Source organism: Bos taurus, chromosome 1 (genome assembly GCF_002263795.3).
Source record: "Bos taurus isolate L1 Dominette 01449 registration number 42190680 breed Hereford chromosome 1, ARS-UCD2.0, whole genome shotgun sequence".
Lineage (NCBI taxonomy): Eukaryota > Metazoa > Chordata > Mammalia > Artiodactyla > Bovidae > Bos > Bos taurus.
This window is the reverse complement of record NC_037328.1, coordinates 138631194-138651342: the sequence shown is the minus strand read 5'-3', so window position 1 is coordinate 138651342 and position 20149 is coordinate 138631194. Positions and strand designations below refer to the sequence as shown.

General features: G+C 43.7%; 1 protein-coding gene across 15 annotated transcripts in view; it reads left to right on the top strand.

Annotated features, from left to right (window-relative positions):
• Positions 1-20149, top strand: part of NEK11 (NIMA related kinase 11) — a 282360-nt gene that overhangs the window by 186927 nt on the left and 75284 nt on the right. For 12 of the 15 annotated variants that reach the window (XM_059889273.1, XM_059889277.1, XM_059889282.1 and 9 more), the window contains one exon: positions 17487-17547. In XM_059889273.1, coding sequence (XP_059745256.1) covers positions 17487-17547 — 61 coding nt within the window. Of the gene's footprint in view, positions 1-17486; positions 17548-19369; positions 19444-20149 lie in introns of all 15 variants that reach the window. The other 3 variants (XM_059889286.1, XM_059889284.1, XM_059889283.1) reach the window with 1 other exon arrangement.

Below are 20149 nucleotides of genomic sequence, written 5' to 3'. Positions count from 1 at the left end.
AAGATACCCATGTCCAAAGACAAAGAAGAAGCTGCAGCGAGAGAGCAAGACAGGAAGGGCTCTATCACAATAAAATCGAATCCCATACGCATTTGTTGGGTGACCCACAAACTGGAGAACAATAATACCAAAGAAGTTTTCCCACTATTGTGAAAGTTCTGAATCCCATGTCAGGCTTCCCAGCCTGGGGATAAGACAAAGGGACTGGGAATCCCTAGGGACTCTGGCCTTGAGGGCCAGTGGGATTTGATTATAGGCCTTCCAGAGGACTGAGGGAAACAGAGACTCCAGTCTTGGAGGCACAAACAAAATTTTGCATGCACCGAGACCCAGAGGAGAGGAGCAGTGACCCCACAGGGGACTGAGCCAAAACTACCTGCTAGTGTTGGCAGGCTTCCTGTGGAGACGCAAGTTGGTATGGGCTCACCACAGGGGTGGAGGCACTAGGAGGTCCCCTTTGGCATAAACCCTCTTGGAATTCACCATTAATCCTATCATACAGCCTGTAGACCCCAGGGCTGGGTCACCTCAGGCCAAACAACTACTAAGGAAGGAGTACAACCCCACCCATCAGCAGATAATTGGATTAAAACTTAACTCAGCAAAGCCCTGCACCCCAGAGCAAGACCCAGTTTTCCCATCACCAGTCCCTCCCATCCAGAAAAATACACAAGCCTCTTAGCCTCATACATCAGAGGGCAGGTAGAAGAAGCAAGAAGAAGCACAGTCTCACAGTGGTTAAAACAAAAACCATATCACAGAAAGTTAATCATGATGAAAAAGCAGAAAGTTATGTCCCAGATGAAGGAACAAGATAAAACCCCAGAAAAACAACTAAATGAAGTGGAGATAGGCAACTTTTCAGAAAAAGAATTCAGATAATGATAGTGAAGATGATCCAGGATCTCAGGAAAAGAATGGAAGCAAAGATTGAGAACATGCAAGAAATGTTTACCAAAGACCTAGAAGAACTAAAGAACAAACAGAGATGAATAATACACTAGAAGGAATCCATAGCAGAATAACTGAGGCAGAAGAAAGGATAAATGACCTGGAGGACAGAATGATGGAAATCATTGCCACAGAACAGAGTGTAGAAAAAAGAATGAAAAAAAAAAATGAAGACAGCCTAAGAGACATCTGGGACAACATTAAACACACCAACATTCGCATTATAGGGGTCCCAGAAGGGGAAGGAAGAGAGCAAGGACCTGAGAAAATATTTGAAGAGATAATAGCTGAAACATTCCTGAATATGGAAAAGGAAATAGTCAACCAAGTCCAGGAAGCTCAGAGAATCTCAGGCAGGATAAACCCAAGGAGGAACACACCAAGACATAGTAATAAAACTGACAAAAAGACAGAGATAAAATATTAAAAGTATACCATCCTAGAATGGACTTGAAATAATAGAATAGAATGGACTTGTTAACAGGAGGAGACATGTTAACTGAGTAGTTTGTATTAGAGACAGGTAATTACAGCCCCATTTGTTCTTCAATATAGTTTCCCCTTCCCCAAAGGTTGTGAGCGTGGGGTTGTGGTGACTACTTACCCTTCTCGTTTTAGGTTATTTTATTAGCAGCATACAACTTGAAGTTTTAGAACCCTGGGCTGAGACCCAGTCACTGTTGGCTTTGTGAACTGGATAATGCCTCCAGCCACCCCTTCCCCTGCTCCCTAGTCTTGCCATTGGCCTGAGCACCCAGGGTCTGCTTAGGTGATCATCTTACCTGTGTCTTTTACTTGAGTCATCAGGTCAGAGTTGATATTGTCTTCCTTCAGATGGAACAGAAGTCCCATGGTTTCTATTTTGATGGAAGAAGTGCTTTAAAAAAGAAAGACAGCCACAGGCTTCACTGGGATTGATTGCAGGGTCCCTTGTGCCACCCATGACAATCTTTTCAGCAGCAGTTTCTCCAGAGCAATTTTGTGAAGCACCTATTTGTCAGTTGTTTCTCTGCATCAATAAGCAGATCATCAGTAACCCCTTTATCACAAGCCCTTATCATGCTGTTGATGGCTCCTCTGTGAAGTCTGTGGTCACTGAATTGGAACCAGCCTCTCAGATCTCAAGAGAATGGAGTTTATAGCTGTCATCATAACAAGGTTCTCAACAGTATTTGTGGGACCTGTCACTGAAAAGTGTTTCATGTGCCCTGATGGACATGTTTTAGGGCAGCGGACTGATGGTGTTTCTGTAGACTCTTGTCTTCCCCTTATTGCCATGACCAGTGCTTCCCTCTCCACCACTAATCAGTATCCTGAATCCCCCTGTAATGCAGACACGAGGTGGACCATGATGACGTGACACAGAGCTCCCTCAGGAAAGACCCTGCTGTTTAGTGGCTGGCTTTCATTGACACTTGTTTAAGGAAAGCTCTTGGGACCATGATGTTTGTTCTTGCTAAGATGGAAAGCTGTAGAGGCCCATTTCCCAGTTTTTCACCAAATCCTCCACTGATTTTGAAATGCTCTGCACAGTGAAACATTAGGAAAATCAAGAATGACCTTGGAATGGTCCACTGAGGACTTCTGGAGCAGATTGTTATGGGATAAACCCAAGGAGGAACACCTGAGTGTTCCTCAAAGAGTGTCTTCTGCTAGTGGAGTCATTTGTTTAATCAAGGCATAATTATTATAATAATAAGAGCTAATGTTCCCAGAACCTTTATTCTGTGTCTAGTACTTGAGATGTGCTGCGTCTGTTTAGGTCCTTTGGGAAGCATTTTGTCTATAATTGATTATTATATGAAGCACTGACTTTAAAACTCAGGTCCCTTGGAAGATGAGACTGTTGGGCTCTCCTCACTTTGCATAAGAGGAAACTGAGGCCTGATGAGGTGAAGGAACTTCTCCAGGGCCACACAGCTAGTTAAGTAGCAGAGGCAGACTCTCTGCCCCTGTCTGTAGCCCGGCGGTTACTGCTCCTCCACCACGAGGAGAGGATAGCCGAGGGGCTGCTGCAGAGGGTCCTCTGCAGAGAGCTGCTTTACTGAAGACAATTACTGATCTGTGTACAAGGCAAAGTTTGTCCCAGTTTCAGGAAAAGTGCTGAGTTATGAAAATTAAACCTAAAATGAACCTGCTTCCCACATCTGTTGTAGGATACAGATTTCTCTCCTCCTACTCTTTTTTAATTTTTTATAGAAGGTGCCAGAACTCTTGAGTCCAAATGGTAAGACTGATTTGCCTCCTGTTTTGCATAGTCAGAGCTCCTTAATTGAGCTGTTTGCATGGGAGCAGTCACTTTTTGTCTTGAATTGCGTCAGTTGGAGTCAGTTCTGAGAAGCAGCCAGCACTGCTGCTGAGTCATCTCTCCATCAATATCCCCTGGCCTGTGGCCCAGGTGGTATAGCAGCCGGCCCTGCTGAAGGCTAGAGAAATCACAGTTTAGGTGTCATTCCTTCCAGGTAACAGGCCTCTGTAGACCCAGCTCATGTTGCTGAAAGGAGTGACTTTGATGTTACAGTTTCCACCCCAACCCCATTCCAGCCCTCATCGGCATAGTCATTCCACCTTCCCTTTCTGCCATTTCTGGTCCAGGATAAAGCACAGCACATTGCTGGTCAGATGGGGGCCAGCAAAACCTTGCTCTTGTCGGGACACAGCACAGCAGGCTTTGCAGAAGGCTGTAGTCCCTCCATCTTTTTAATTAGATCCACTCTTGTGGTCAAAGTCATGCCTACCCCTCTAGCCCTGACACCAAAGCACAGAGGGCAAAGGGGGGTGATAGGTGGATTACGACGGAGCACACAGGCAGAAGGGCAGATCTGTGTGGTCCTTCTAGGGTGCTGGCAGCCTCTGCCACGTCCTTGTTGATGGTCACCGAGGTGCACAGGTGTGTGGGGGGTGCGGGCACAGTGGCCTGCATGGTGCTTGGCTGCTGCATGTTCCTGAGGCCAGGGTGAGAGTGGTATAGAGGTGTGTGCTGGTTTGCAGAGCTGAAGTGGCACCTTCAGGGCTTTTCTCTCCACCCTCTCCCCGCACCGCTGCATGCACACCAGTTCCTGTCCCTCTCTGCCGTCAGAGCTGGGGGGCCCTGACCATAAGAGAATCTGCAAAGAATATGAAAATCCTCCTAAACAGCCCTTGCAAACAAAAGGTCCATCCCACTATTTTGTGATTGGATTACACAGAGAAATGTGATTTTATTTTCTCAATAAGTTTTTACATCTGGAAAGAATCTGTGTGTTCAGTCTGAGAGGAAATGGGTGTGGCACATCTGGGACGTTATTGGAGGTGCTGTCCTTCCATTAACCTGCTGATCTGGGAGCTCATGGGTCTGCGTCATACCAGAGACAGCGACAAGTCTTAGTGAAGAATAAACAGCCACCTCAGCTCACCTGGCCCCACGCTAAGTCCTTTCTGTGCTTTGCCCCATGTTGTGCTCACCAGCACTTTCTAGGAGTAACATCTTTCATCCCATCTGCCAAATGAGGAAACTTCAAGTAGAAAGAATAACCAATTTCCCAGGTCACTCAGTGTATTGGAGAGCTGGAATTCAAACCAGCAAGCACCCTGTATCCACTAGACATTCTGGGTGAGGACAGCACTTACTGGAGAAGCTGGCAAAGGAGACGATGAGGAAATGCTGGGGATCCAGCTTTGGATGTGTGAAAATGGAGCATCTGATGATTTAAAATTATGTTCAAAACACAGGGCCAAGTTCCCACTTCCTCTGTGGGGTTTATATAGGAAGAGAGCTAGAACTGGAGTCAGAAACAGGAAGCTGCAATGAGGGAGTGTGTGCCTCGAGGCCCTTTTGGAACACGAACATTCTTTCTCTTTCTGCTCCAGGAAACCTCTTCCAATGACAGGACTTTTTCCCATGGACTCTTGGGCTGTGACGTGTGCAGAGACAAAGCTTGTGAGCTGTTGGGAGGGAGGGGAGTGGCGGGGGCAGCCCGGCTGCTGGAACTGGGAACAAGGTGGTACGGGAGCGCCCTCCTAACCAGCTCCTTAAACCCCACTGCCCATGGTCCCCATGGGCTTCGTGGCACCACTCTGTCAGTCCTGTTTTCTTCTCTCCACTCTTTGCATTTCCATCTGTAACCCAGAATATGTGAAGAGCAGTTCTGTAATGAATTCCCATGAGTGTCTGTGAAACCCTAAAGCAACCGCGGATGCTGGCTTGCCACAAACCTGACACTGACAAGCCGCAGTGCAGTTAAGAGGCCTTGATGATGTGGAGGGAGCACGTGGAATGTGGACACCCTGACGGTCATGTCCAGCTGTCCCCAGAGCAGCGACAGAGGCATCCCATGTTTCAGGAGCTGGGAGGGGGCTTGTTTACAGTTTGAGCTTTGCAGATGTGGCTCTATACAAACTTCAGTATTTGGGGTTGCCTCTAAGAACTAAAGATATAAATGTAAGGTGCTCTGTAGCTCCACTATTCTTGCCTGGAGAATCCCAGGGATGGGGGAGCCTCGTGGGCTGCCATCTATGGGGTCGCACAGAGTCAGACACGACTGAAGCGACTTTGCAGCAGCAGCAGCAGAAGCTCTAGTTTAGTATAAACCTTGTAACTATATTTTTACTATTCTGAAAGATGATGCTGTGAAAGTGCTGCACTCAATATGCCAGCAAATTTGGAAAACTCAGCAGTGGCCACAGGACTGGAAAAGGTCAGTTTTCATTCCAATCCCAAAGAAAGGCAATGCCAAAGAATGCTCAAACTACCGCACAATTGCACTCATCTCACATTGCTAGTAAAGTAATGCTCAAAATTCTCCAAGCCAGGCTTCAGCAATATGTGAACCGTGAACTTCCTGATGTTAAAGCTGGTTTTAGAAAAGGCAGAGAAACCAGAGATCAAATTGCCAACATCCGCTGGATCATGGAAAAAGCAAGAGAGTTCCAGAAAAACATCTATTTCTGTTTTATTGACTATGCCAAAGCCTTTGACTGTGTGGATCACAATAAACTGTGGAAAATTCTGAAAGAGATGGGAATACCAGACCACCTGACTTGCCTCTTGAGAAATTTGTATGCAGGTCAGGAAGCAACAGTTAGAACTGGACATGGACCAACAGACTGGTTCCAAATAGGAAAAGGAGTACGTCAAGGCTGTATATTGTCACCCTGTTTATTTAACTTATATGCAGAGTACATCATGAGAAACACTGGACTGGAAGAAACACAAGCTGGAATCAAGATTGCCGGGAGAAACATCAATAACCTCAGATATGCAGATGACACCACCCTTATGGCAGAAAGTGAAGAGGAACTAAAAAGCCTCTTGATGAAAGTGAAAGTGGAGAGTGAGAAAGTTGGCTTAAAGCTCAACATTCAGAAAACGAAGATCATGGGATCTGGTCCCATCACTTCATGGAAAATAGATGGGGAAACAGTGGAAACAGTGTCAGACTTTGTTTTTCTGGGCTCCAAAATCACTACAGATGGTGACTGCAGCCATGAAATTAAAAGACGCTTACTCCTTGGAAGGAAAGTTATGACCAACCTAGATAGCATATTGAAAAGCAGAGACATTACTTTGCCAACAAAGGTCTGGCTAGTCAAGGCTATGGTTTTTCCTGTGGTCATGTATGGATATGAGAGTTAGACTGTGAAGAAGGCCGAGCGCCATAGAATTGATGCTTTTGAACTGTGGTGTTGGAGAAGGCTCTTGAGAGTCCCTTGGACTGCAAAGAGATCCAACCAGTCCATTTTGAAGGAGATCAGCCCTGGGATTTCTTTGGAAGGAATGATGCTAAAGCTGAAACTCCAGTACTTTGGCCACCTCATGCAAAGAGTTGACTCATTGGAAAAAACTCTGATGCTGGGAGGTATTGGGGGCAGGAGGAGAAGGGGACGACAGAGGATGAGATGGCTGGATGGCATCACTGATTCGATGGACGTGAGTCTGGGTGAACTCCTGGAGTTGGTGATGGACAGGGAGGCCTGGCGTGCTGCGATTCATGGGGTCGCAAAGAGTCGGACACGACTGAGCGACTGATCTGATCTGATCTGTTAAGATCATCCAGATGAGAATATTTTTAAGAATTTCGTCCATTTTGCCTGTCCAGGTATCAGATTCCAAAAAAATATTGCTCAGAGGAAACCTTCCTGGATTGCTTTATGAGATTTTTATGTTTTCTAGGAAGCAGAATCCTAGAAACTATATATGTAAACTATATATGTTTATATAGTTTACATACATATATAGTTGTGGCAAGGTGCATAAATCTGTGATTCAGATAATAAGGGGTCAAGTTCCTGGGTCTATAGGAATCTATAGGATCACAGAATATGTAGAAAAAAATAACATTCTGCTAGAATGTGAAACTGGGAGGATTAGTGAACCTGCTTCAGAGAGGACAAGCCACGAAGCCAGGAAAGCCTGGGAGACCAGCGAGCACAAGCCTGAATTGCACTGAGAAAGCAGCCTGCTGTTCATGTATCCCACATGTGGCTTTCGCCTCTTCAAAGCTGTGTGTCCCCCCAGTGCCTGAGGGTGTACACCCCATGATGGCCACAGGGGGCAAAAGCTTGTAGCAATGGCTTCAACCTACAGAGGGGCCATCATCTGAAAGGTGATGTTCTTCATCTGGGGTCATTTGGGAGGCTGCAACAGAAATTTTCCCAAAAGGCTCATGACAGGGATTTCACCAAAGGAAGTTCTAGTTTGTGGGGAGCCTGTGAGGTCATGTCTGTCTCTGGGGTTACCTCAGAGGCAGACAGAAAATAGCCTTATCATAGAACAGCTGGGAGCCAAGAAGAAAAGGCAGATGGAAGCAGAAGATACGCAGTCCTCTGGCCTGGAATGAAGCTTTGCAAATAAACACCTCTGAAAGAATTCAGTGGGAGAAATGTGTCCAGAGTTTTGATAGGGTTGAGAAGCTATGAATTTAGGTAAAATCTGCTGGTGAGGTAGAAACAGAGGAATATTTTATTTGACTACGTTGCCTTGACATTTGCTTTTCTTTCATCAGCATATTCACAAAGGGTTTATTGGTTGCCAGCCTTGAGCTAATAATGACTCAACAGGCATGGTCCCTGCCCTCATGGAGCAAATACTAACAAACAAAGCTTTAATTGAAACAGGCACTGTGATATGTCAACTGAAGTGGTGGCAGAAACAAACTCAATTCAAATAGGGGGATCTCTGAGCAGGTGACCTACAGTTGAGATCTGAGGGATGAGAAGGACAGTCATGTCATATGTGAGACAAGAGCACTGTCAGCCAATGAGAAGGCCTCAAAGTGGGAAAGACCTTACATGGCTGGAACACTGTTAGTCAGAGAAGTGGAAAGAGATGATATTGGAGAAATGAGCAAGAGCTGAGTTATACAGGGTGTGGCCAGCTGTGATGGGATTTTATTCTGTACATAGTGACAAAGTCATGGCTATTTTGAAGGAAATGGACTAAAGCAACACCACAGAGGAGGCAGAGAGAAAAGCAAGGAGGCCATGCGGGGTCTTGAGCTCTGGTAGTTGTTGGATTTTTAATTTGTTTGATTTTAATGTGTTTCTCAACTTGGCTTGTGTAATCCAACCAGCATGGAGAACACTGATCAAAGGATTTGATGGGGGAATGTACTGCTGAAAGAGCAGTGAGTCACCAGGGTACTGGCAGGAATACCCCTGGGGTGTGGAATGGATTACCTGTCTGAAATGGTGGGTTGAGGCCATATCTGTCTCCCTCAACTTTGTACACATCAGAACATAATTGGCATTTAATACACATCACCTGAATTGAACAAAGCTGAATAATGAAATGGCTTTGTGTGAGTATATACGTTCACGTGTGTGTGAACTAAATTACCACAACTCAAGTGAAAGCTCTAAAGTGAGGAGATACTCTGGATTATTTAGTCAGACAGAACTGGCTGATAATTAAATGGGAAACTGTGATTTTTCCAGCTCTGTGACAATATCACCTGATTTCCTCCTCTGGTATGCCTGCTATTAGAAATGAATTCCTCTGCTGAATTCAATACAAAGATGATTGATAAGGCCTATAAATTATCTCAAGATAATTTATTTATCTCAAGTATCTTGAGATAATTTATAGGCCTTATCAATCATCTTTGTATTAATGAATCTATCATATCTTTTCTTGAAGGAAAGGACATTTTAATAGGAAGGAAGTTGAAAAAAGTATGAAGACATTAAAACTGATTGTGGAGAAAATAAACTGCTTAGAATGGCTGGAATGTGAAGAAAAGGGCCAGAGCAGAGAAAGAGGGGGTTTCCTAACGTTCACACTCTTTGACTCGGTAATTTCATTTCTGAACAGTAACCTAAAGCAATAACAGCAAACATGGGGCAAAGATGGACATTGCAATATTATTTATGAAAAAAATGAAAGCAGCCTAGATGACAATAACAGGGCACAGAGAAATAAATTCATGTGGCTTTAGAGCAGTAGTGTGGGGCTATTAAAATTATGTTTCTGAAGAATTTTTAATAACATAGGATGAAAATCCAAACAAAGGTGTATGTGTGTCTGTGTATTCTATGGATACCATACATATGTAGTATGGTCTCAAACAGCTAATAAATCTACCTGGAAAAGACTGTGCATATATTTTTGTGGATGTGTATGTTTACATTATGGAATCTGGGGTGTTTATTTTCTTTTAATAATTTTCTATTTTTCCAGATTAAAAATAAATATGGATTATTAGAGAATATATTATAACTACCCTTTCCACTTAGAGGGTATCTCCCTAGAGGCTCAGCTGGTAAAAAATCTGCCTGCAATGCAGGAGACCTGGGTTTGATCCCTTGGTTGGGAAGATCCCCTGGAGAAGGGAATGGCTACCCACTCCAGTATTCTTGTCTGGAGAATTCCATGGACAGAGAAGCCTGGTGGGCTAGAGTCCATGGGGTCACAAGAGTTGGACATGACTAACACACTTTTACTTCTTTTTTTTTTAATAAATTTATCTGCTTAGAAGAAATTTCTAATTTATTAACCAAATTACTGTTTCTGAAACAAATCTGGGTGTTTGACTGAACTTGAATCTGTGGGATGCAGGGAGCGAGCTCTGCCCCTGGCAAAGGTCATGAGGAAGGGGGCTTGGCATACGCAAAGGCGGGATCAAGCCTCTGGAGTCTCCCTGGAAATTCTCGAGCATCTACCCCCAAAACCAGAGTCTGCCTACTTTCTGCTTTGTGCTCTCACCTACACCTCTGACTTTATGGGGGGCTGTCCCCTACTACCTCTCTCTAAAAAAAGAGTTAGCTTACAGCTCCAGTTAATAATTCCTGGGTGTGACAGTGTTTCAACCTTCAAACTCCTTTGGAAGTCCTCTAGCCTGCCTGAATAGGTTTTTCTGGCCACATGTGATTGTTCAGAGCCTCCCAACTGTGAGAGGCAGGAGATGTTCTAAACTGTCTAAACACAGATTCCTTTGAGTAGTTAAAAGATTGATTAGAAATATATGGAATTTAGAAAGATGCTAACAATAACCCTGTGTACGAGACAGCAAAAGAGACACTGATGTATAGAACAGTCTTATGGACTCTGTTGCAGAAGGAGAGGGTGGGAAGATTTGGGAGAATGGCATTGAAACATGTATAATATCATGTATGAAACGAGTTGCCAGTCCAGGTTCGATGCACGATACTGGATGCCTGGGGCTAGTGCGCTGGGACCACCCAGAGGGATAGTATGGGGAGGGAGGAGGGAGGAGGGTTCGGGATGGGGAACACATGTATACCTGTGGTGGATTCATTTTGACATTTGGCAAAACTAATACAATTTGTAAAGTTTAAAAATAAAATTAAAAAAAAAAAAAAAAGAAATTGTATTGGTGAAGGGTTTTTCACTTGTTGGGCCAATGTTTGCTGCTAAGTCTCCATACTCCTTACCTACTGTGTCCTTGGCAGTGTATTGATTGATATAATGGGTGTATAGAAATGTAAGTAGTAGCCTCAATGTTTGTAACCTTGACCCTTGAGTTAATTCTTTTCTTGATTGAGCCCACCTCACCTTTGCCCTATAGGAATGCAACTTTATCCAATGCTTTTTGGAGGCTGGTGCCTGACTTTAGAATAATCACCTTTAGAGAAAAATAAGTTTCTTAAAATGTTAACAGGCCTCCTGGCCAGAAGATGATGTAAATCACCTGAACTTTTGCATATGATAAGTTTGAAAGCCTGGCTTCGATTAGGACCAGGAACTGCTGTCCTTGCATGACTCTACCGCTTCCCCCATTATCCTCTATGCACAACTTAAGATATAAAACTACTTTGGAAAATAAAGTACGCCCTTTTGTTCACCGAAATTTGGTCTCCCCATGTCGTTCTTTCTTTCACCTTCTGGCTGAACTTTTCCTCTGAGGCGGGGAAGCTCGTCAAGCCTACTAATTTTGCCTGGGCTTCTAAAATCTGACCGGGGAGGCCTTAGTGTCTCCTCTCCTTCGGGAGAACGGGAGGACGCCTTGCGGCCTTCGTAGGTGATGTAAATTCTCTGCTTTGGAACTTTATTCAGCCTCTTTTCTTCACTGAATTTTCCTACTGAGCTATCCTTATTTCACCACTCTTTATATCCTTAATAAACGTTTAATTAAGCAGTTGTTTCCTGATCTTCGCCGACGCCGTCCCCGCTTCGAATTCCCTGGATCCACCGGGGCTGGACCCCGGCAGTGGGACAGTTTTTCAGAGCTGAATCTTAAAAGATGTTTCCTCAAGCCTCTAAGGCATGATCTCATTAGAGAGGTTGATGGTTAGGAGGGAAGGAGACTTGAAAAATATCTAAGGATCCATTCGTCCGCAAGGAGCAATTAGGTTTTTTCAACAGCATTTGAAAATGAGATTCCTAGCACTTGGCTGGTGACACCATGATGTGGCTCCTAGGGAGACATGAGTGCTCCACAGGCCACTGAGCTCAGGCAGGGATCAATTTAAACTGTGAAGCAAGGAGAAGATGCAGAAGTTCCAATCAGCAGCATAATTCCTGCATTGCACCAGCCATGATGTATTCCCAAAAGGTCTTTTTCATGACTGCAATTCTTGCTGAGCACAAACACGGTACAGACCCAAGAAACATGGAGTTCATTTCCATTTCCCCCTTTTTCTCATGGGGTGAGTGTATTTCTATTGAAATCATTTGTGTTCATTAAATGATAATTTCCAGAACACTAGGAACGAGCTGATTGCCACATTAAATCATACCACAGTAAAACAAGCTCTTTAATGCCTTTCCTAAACTACTATATGAAAAATGTAGAACCTGATCTTTGTTATAAATTGTCTCTTTGTCAAAATAGACAAAATTTCATTCAAATGTTAAAAGGTGTAAGTGTTAGTTGCTCAGTCGTGTCCAACTCTTTGCAATGCCATGGACTGTAGCCTGCCAGGCTTCTCTGTCCATGGGATTCTCCAGGCAAGAGTACTGGAGTGGGTTGCCATTCCTTTCACCAGGGGCTCTTTCTGACCCAGGAATTGAACCCAGGTCTCCTGCATTGCAGGCAGATTCTTTACCATATGAGCCACCAGGGAAGCCATTTATAACCATTAGTATTGTTTATGTTGATCCTTAGCCTTTTCCAGATTTGACCAGTAGAGAAAATATGTATGTGGAGATAGAGATGGACATAGGTTGGTTTGTCTCAACCAGGGGAGATTTGCCCCTTTAGGCATTTGGCAGTGTCCAGGGACATTTTTGGTTTTCCAATTTCAGAATCAAAGGAAGGGCTGATGGGAGTGTCTTACTGGCATCTGGTGCTCAAGGGGAGGGATGTTGCTAAAACTAAACATCTCTCAGTGCACTAGCCAGAATTGTCCAGCTCAAATATGAGTAGTGCCTGGTTGAGAAACTTTGATGTATGTGGATAGATGGAATGATAACATAAATTTAGTATAGCAGTGACATCAGGGGAAAAGGTAAGTGAGAGTTTTCACACTGTTTTTGCAAGTTTTCTGTAAGTCTGAAAATATTTCAAAATTTTACAAAGTTTTCAATAGGTAATTGTCACCTTAAACTGTAATACCCTGTTCTGCAGCCTAGAGATAGAAAATGATGCGTCCCTTGTTGAGAATGAAGGTTCAGCTTGGTCATTGCCCATGACCTCTGGTGTTGCAGTCTCCAAAGGCAGGAAGGGAAGTCAGCCAAAGTCCCAAGTGCCCACAGGGATCATGGCTGGATTTGCTTACTCCACTATGAGATAGCACGCCCCTCGGGTTGAGGCCATATTTAGATGAGCATTGTTGTTCTGCTTAAACTGCTCTTTCCATCTGGAGTCAGAGGCTGCTAATGAAGAGCCCACCCCTCCCACCTCCCCCTCTTTAGCTGCATCTCATTTCCAGGCTACACCCTATTTTATTTATATATGTGTATGCTGCTGCTGCTAAGTCGCTTCAGTCGTGTCCAACTCTGTGCAACCCCAGAGACAGCAGCCCACCAGGCTCCCCCATCCCTGGGATTCTCCAGGCAGGAACACTGGAGTGGGTTGCCATTTCCTTCTCCAATGCATGAAAGTGAAAAGTGAAATTGAAGTCACTCAGTCGTGTCCGACTCCTAGCGACCCCATGGACTGCAGCCCACCAGGCTCCTCCATCCATGGGATTTTCCAGGCAAGAGTACTGGAGTGGGGTGCCATTGCCTTCTCCGTATATGTGTGTGTATGTATATATGTATATATATATATGTGTGTGTATATATATGTGTGTGTGTGTGTGTGTGTATATATATATATGTGTGTGTGTATATATATATATCCCCAGGAATTGTTCTTAGGTCTTCTCTTGAGTCAATACCCTCGTTTCTCCAAAAACATCATGAGCTGCTCTGGGTTAAGAACTCCAGTTTCTACTCTGTGCACATGTAATGGAGTGGCTAGGAGGTCAGGCCCTGGAAATACTGCCTGTTGCATGTCTAACGAGTTGCAGGAACTTGGTGCTATTATGGAACCAGGTTTGTGCCTCAATTTTCTCAACTGTTAAATGGGGAGAAAAATAGAAAACCTGGTAGAGTTTAAATTAATTAATTTAATTAGAGTTTAATTAAGCTGGTACAACAATGGCAGGTATTAATACCTTAATTAAAGTTAGTATTTGTTCATCCATCTATAGTTTTAGAGTTATTTCTTTCTGCCCTCCCCACCCCCATGAGCAGTGCTTCTAACTACTGTGTTGGGAAGATGAGATTGATGTGTCCAGTCATTTGGGTGCTTCCTGTCCTGTCTCTGGTTCTTGCTGTTTCTGTTGCATTGGTTCAACTCAGGTGCTTCCTAAGACTTTTCATGCTGTGTGGCCACCACAGTGAGTGTCTCTGTCCTGTGTCCATCCTGTCCTCTTCTACTGAACTCTCTTTTTGACTGTGTATTTTCAGTGAGCCATATACTATAGTAAAGGCTTTGTGTTACTTCATGTGTCTTATAAGAGCCCTGAGATGGAAACTGTAATTCTCATCACTTTATTAAGGAAACTGAGGCTTGGAGGGGTTAACTTGACCAGGCCACTGGATTAAGAAGCAGCATGCTTTTGAAAAACCTCCATTCCTCCATGTCCCCAGGAATGAAATACTTTGAGTAGGGGAGAACCCAGAGTTCAGGCCATTCTTCTATTTTCCTTCCTTGCAAATCACAGAAGTTGAGGTGACCCAAACAGATGAGACTTAGTGTTTGTCATATGCCAGGGTCTGTGCTGGTGCTGGGATATAAATGTAGAAAATACAGTGTTTGGTCAGTGACCTCAAAGTCCTACTTCACTTATCTGTCACTGTACAACAAAATGTCCTGAAACTTAGTGGCTTAAAATATGATTTCCTCTTTCTAATGACTCTGTGTTTCCAGGGCTGCATGTGACAGCTCTTCTGCTCCACGTGATGCTGAGTCCCTCCTGAGGCTGCATATAGCTGAGAACTTATCTTGGGAGGTCCACAGTGGCCTCACTCCCACAGCCAATGGTGGTGCTGGCTGTTGGCTGAGGGGGTCTCTGATTTCCTCCTGTGGCTTTTCATGTTCCAAGGGCTCTCACCAGGGGATCTTTCCAGGAAAACAACCTGGACTTCTTTATGTGATTGGTGGCCGCCAAGAGTACAAAACCAAAGCTACATGCCTCATGAAGCCTCGTTGTAGAAGTCACAGCATTACTTCTGCATCTTTCTGTGGTCCAAAAGCAAGCTACAGGCCCAGCCGCAGGGGTGACAGAAGATCGCCCCCTCTTGATGTGAGGACTGGCATAGAAGCACGGGGATGGGAGGGTGGTTTCAGCCACTTTGAAAGCAATCTACCACGCTTTTCTGTGCATATGGCTCAGACGCACAGGAAAATAGGGTTTAAGAGCTGGAAGGCTGCTTAACCATCATCTGATTTAGCCTCTAATAGCACAAGCTGCAAGATTGCCCAGAGAAATATCAGTACCCTCATACATGCCACTCTAATGGCAGAAAGTGAAGAGGAACTAAAAAGCTTCTTGATGAGGGCGAGAGAGGAGAGTGAAAAGCCTGGCTTAAAACTCAACATCCAAAAAACTAAGATCACGGCATCCAGTCCCATCACTTCATGGCAAATGGATGGGGGAAAAGTGGAAACAATGGCAGATTTTATTTTCTTGGGCCCCCAAATCACTGTGGATGTTGACTGCAACCATGAAATTCAAAGATGCTTGCTTCTTGGAAGGAAAGCTATGACAAATGTAGACAGCATATTAAAAAGCAGAGACATCACTTTGCCAACAAAGATCTGTAGAGTCAAAGCTGTAGTTTTTCCAGTGAGAGTTGAATCATAAAGAAGGCTGAGTGCTGAAGAATTGATGCTTTTGAACTGTGGTGTTTGAGAAGACTCTTGAGAATCCCTGGGACAGCAAGGAGATCAAACTAGTCAATCCTAAAAGAAATCAACCCTGAATATTCATTGGAAGGACTGGTGCTGAAGCTGAAGCTCCAATACTTTTGGCCACCTGATGCAAAGAGCTGACTCATTAGAAAAGACCCTTGTGCTGGGAAAGTTTGAGGGCAAAAGGAGAAAGGAGAGGCAGAAGATGATGGTTAGATAATATCACCAACTCAATAGACATGAGATGGAGCAAATTCCGTGAGATGGTGAAGGAGAGGGAAGCTTGGCATACTGCGGTCAGTGGGGTCACAAAGACTCAGACACAACTTAGCACCTAAAAAACAACAATAATCACAGATGCAGGAACTACAATCTGGGAAGTCAAGCTACTTGGCCTCGACCAGCACAGTCAGTGGAGCAGCCAGGCTGGATCCAGCTTGTCTGGTTGGCACCATTACTTGCATATGCAGATGTGTGCTTTGCTTTGCTTCCTGCAGAGGATGTCTCTGCCAAGTTCCCGTCTCAAGACTGCCCCTGTTAAGTTTGGAGACTGCAAGAGTATAGAAGAAGGGAGGGACCTGTTTTTCTTACTTCTGTTTCTGTGCCTGATACCTGCCTCCCTGTTCCTGGGCTGCACACTGGGGTGTTCAATTAGTGCTTTGGCCTTGCTGACCAACACTCACCACGGATAGCTTCTTCATCACTCTTCTTTCATTTGGGAAAATGAAGCAATGCAGGGTTTTACCACATGCATAAAAAGTGGCTGCCCAACCCCACCACATGTTATAAAATGAAAACCAATATTTACATAATGTTTTAGGGTAATCTATTATACTACAGGGCTTCCCTGGTGGCCTAGATGGTAAAGCGTCTGCCCGCAATGCAGGAGACCTGGGTTTGATCCCAGGGTTGGAAAGATCCCCTGGAGAAGGAAATGGCTACCCATTTCCGTACTCTTGCTTGGAAAATTATACTACAGTGCATTTTTCTAAAATCCACAATTACTACAGTATGAAATGTGTAGCTTGTTTTGAAATAGAGTAGGTGAGCCAGAAATTATTGATTTCTCTCAATATAACAAACCTGAAAATAATTAAGATCTTACATTCCCCTGATCATTATGATGCTGCTTTGGATATTTCCAGCCTTAAATGTTTATTTTGCATTAAAGATGGTATTTGTTATCAAGTGCAGCTCTGGGATTCTCCCCCTCAAAATCCTCATGGGGGTGCTTGACTCTTATTGAGAGTTAAATAAGAAGTACAATTCTTAGACTTATGGCTCCTTGAAGACCACGGATTTCCAAAGAAGAATGGTAGAGATGCTGTCTAGAAAACAATGTTCACCTGATTCCTGTGGTATTTAGTATAGACGAATGAAACCTTTTTCTCTTCATTCTAAAGTATTTACCATTTTTATAGTTTAAATAAATAATATTTATTATAAAAATTTACAAAAGACAGAAGCACCCAAAGGAGAAAATAAATATATCCCCTTAACCGCACCTTACAGTCACACTGCTGTTAACGTTTTTAGTGTATGTTCTTCCTATCAGAGAGATAGACAATAGACACCATTATATAGATTGCCATGAGGGAGAAGATGTGGGTACACATATAGAGTTTTCTTTTCAAAAAATGTAATCATACAATAAGTTTCCAACTAGATTTTCATGTGTTTTCTCTTGCCTACATGTAGTGAGAACACTTTTCCACATTTACCACTCAGAGAAATAAATCTCTCTTGTTTTGGCAGGACAGTGATACTGAAGCTCTGGCCAGGTGTTTGGAGCACGTGCTGGGCTGCACCACTCTAGGTGAGTAAGCCTCTTCAGATTCCAAAATATACTGATACCTACTGAATCTACTGGAATACCCAACAAGTAGAAAGCTTAGATATTTTAGTCTAACCTCCTCATTTGACAGATGAGACAGGCCAACAGAGGTTGAATGTCTGACCCACGGGCCAGGAAATGCAAAGAAGAATTGTTTATCCTTGTTCAGTGACCCTGGGTGTCCAAGGATGAAATCGTTAAATTCAGTGGTCCGCTGTGGTCCAGTGGTGGTCTAGGAGGATGCAATAATAGGTTTTACAGGTTTTCTGGGAGAGGAATCTTTCTACCTCACTGGTCCTGTAGAAACACTACATTCATTCAAGCTGAAAATATCATCATTCTGAAGGTCAGCCAGTTACTGGAAGAGATTTGGTCTGAAAAACAGAGCTAAAATTTCTTTAGCATTGTTGGTCTTGATGAATGGAATTGCTGTGCTTCAAAGATAAAACCCTATTTCTTATTTTCTTCCTTTTTTAACCCAACAAACCCAACCGGGATCACTTCCAGCACTGATGATAATTGTCACCCAACAGAAATAGAATATCAGAGGATACAGTCTGTCATCTGCAGGTTTCGCTTCCCCAGATGGAACCTGCCCTGGATGGAAGCACCTTCAGCCCTGAGGGCCGCCTGTATTCACTGTACCAGCCTTTGTGTGCAGGGGCTTGAGGGGCCCCAGGTTTTGGTATTCACGAGGGCTCAGTCCCTCAGGGATGCCAAGGGATAATTTTTATAGGTCCTGGGTGAAAAGGGGTGAGATCTTTTTTCTTTGAAATTTGATGGTGAATTTTTATTTTAAATTTTTTAACCAAAAGCAGTCCCTTCAAAGGGAATCACAGGAATAAAGATGAAGTTTTCATGCGTGCCAGCATTCACCAATATTTTGTTAGGCGTGTACGCACAATTTATAGCCTTTTTCTAGCTTCTTCCACATCTGTATGTGAGAAGCCTCACTCATAACACAGCTCCCTGGATTTTTCTCCTGGTCATCATCATGTGACCTGTTTAGTTGTCCAACAGTAACACTATGAGGTGCATTTATCCCAAGTTTCAAATTAGCAGACCAGGTAGGCTGTCCTTTGACGAAGCGCTGTCTGTCTCTGTGGACCTCAGTTAGACTAGCTCATTAATTTTCACATTGGGTTCCTTGGGGATCTGCAGAAGCTAGCAAGGAGGGGGGACCCTGAGAAGCACAGGGACAGAAGCCCTGTCTAACATAGACCTTGGTACAAAAGAGGCCCTTAACAAATATTTTTAAATATTTTAAGAGAAATTAGATGCAGACTCTGCTCCTTTCCCAGCTTCAACCAAAATAGTTTCACTCTTATCTGTTTTATAAATTAGATTTCAACATAAGATTGTGCCTTAAAAAAAGATTCCACTGCAAAAAAATAAAATGCTAGATTGGATAGATGATATCTAAATTTCCTTCAAGACCGTATGATTTTATAAGTGAGCATTAGGACTTGGAATAAAAATACACATTCATCTCTGCCAGGAGTGCCACCGAAGTGACAACAATGGAATAAATCTGATGTAAACCTTCAGAAACAAAGGGAACCAGAGAAGAGGTGGGAGCAGATGAGGGCTGTTAGTGACTTTGAGAAGACAGAAAGCAGATGGGTGAGTGGTGAGTGATTTAGGAACAGGGAAAGGTGAAAGCTAAACTCCTAAGTGTGTGTAGGAAGGCGGACAGGGAGGAATGGCTTGCCAGACATGGATATGAGGGGCAGCAAGCCTCAGAAACACCTGTCTGGGGAAGTGCTCATTGCAGATGAGAGTATGATGGCTTTCTGGATTCCAGGAGCTTCTTTGCCATTACATAGGAGCCGTGAAGACACCCCCTCATGTGGTCTCACTGGACATGAGATTGCTCAGGTAGGCAGTAGTTGCTTTGCTCTAACTGCACTTTGGGAGATTTGTCAACCACAGTCACAGTTAGAGCTTATTAACCGTCATGGTTTTTGATATATGTCTGAATGTTAACAGGATCCAAGGGGCAATAGAAGCTTCGGTATGTCAGAGTATAAGCCCTGACACTTAAACAGGAACCCTCCATGACTGACACTGAATGCAATTGGGTGGTAGTTCTATAGTTTTCAAACTACCGCACAATTGCACTCATCTCACACACTAGCAAAGTAATGCTCAAAGTTCTCCAAGCCAGGCTTCAACAGTACATCAACTAAGAACTTTCAGACATTCAAGCTGGATTTAGAAAAGGCAGAGGAACCAGAGATTAAGTTGCCAACATCCGTTGGATCATAGAAAAAGCAAGAGAGTTCCAGAAAACATCTACTTCTGCTTTGTTGACTATGCCAAAGTCTTTGTGTGAATCACAGCAAACTGTGGAAAATTCTTCAAGAGATGGGAATATCAGACCACCTGACATGCCTCTTGAGAAATCAGTATGCAGGTCAGTAAGCAACAGTTAGAACCAGACTTGAAACAATCGACTGGTTCCAAATCGGGAAAGAAGTATGTCAAGGCTGTATATTGGCATCCTGCTTATTTAACTTCTATGCAGAGTACATCATGCAAAATGCCAGACTGGATGAAGCATAAGTTGGGATCAAGACTTATG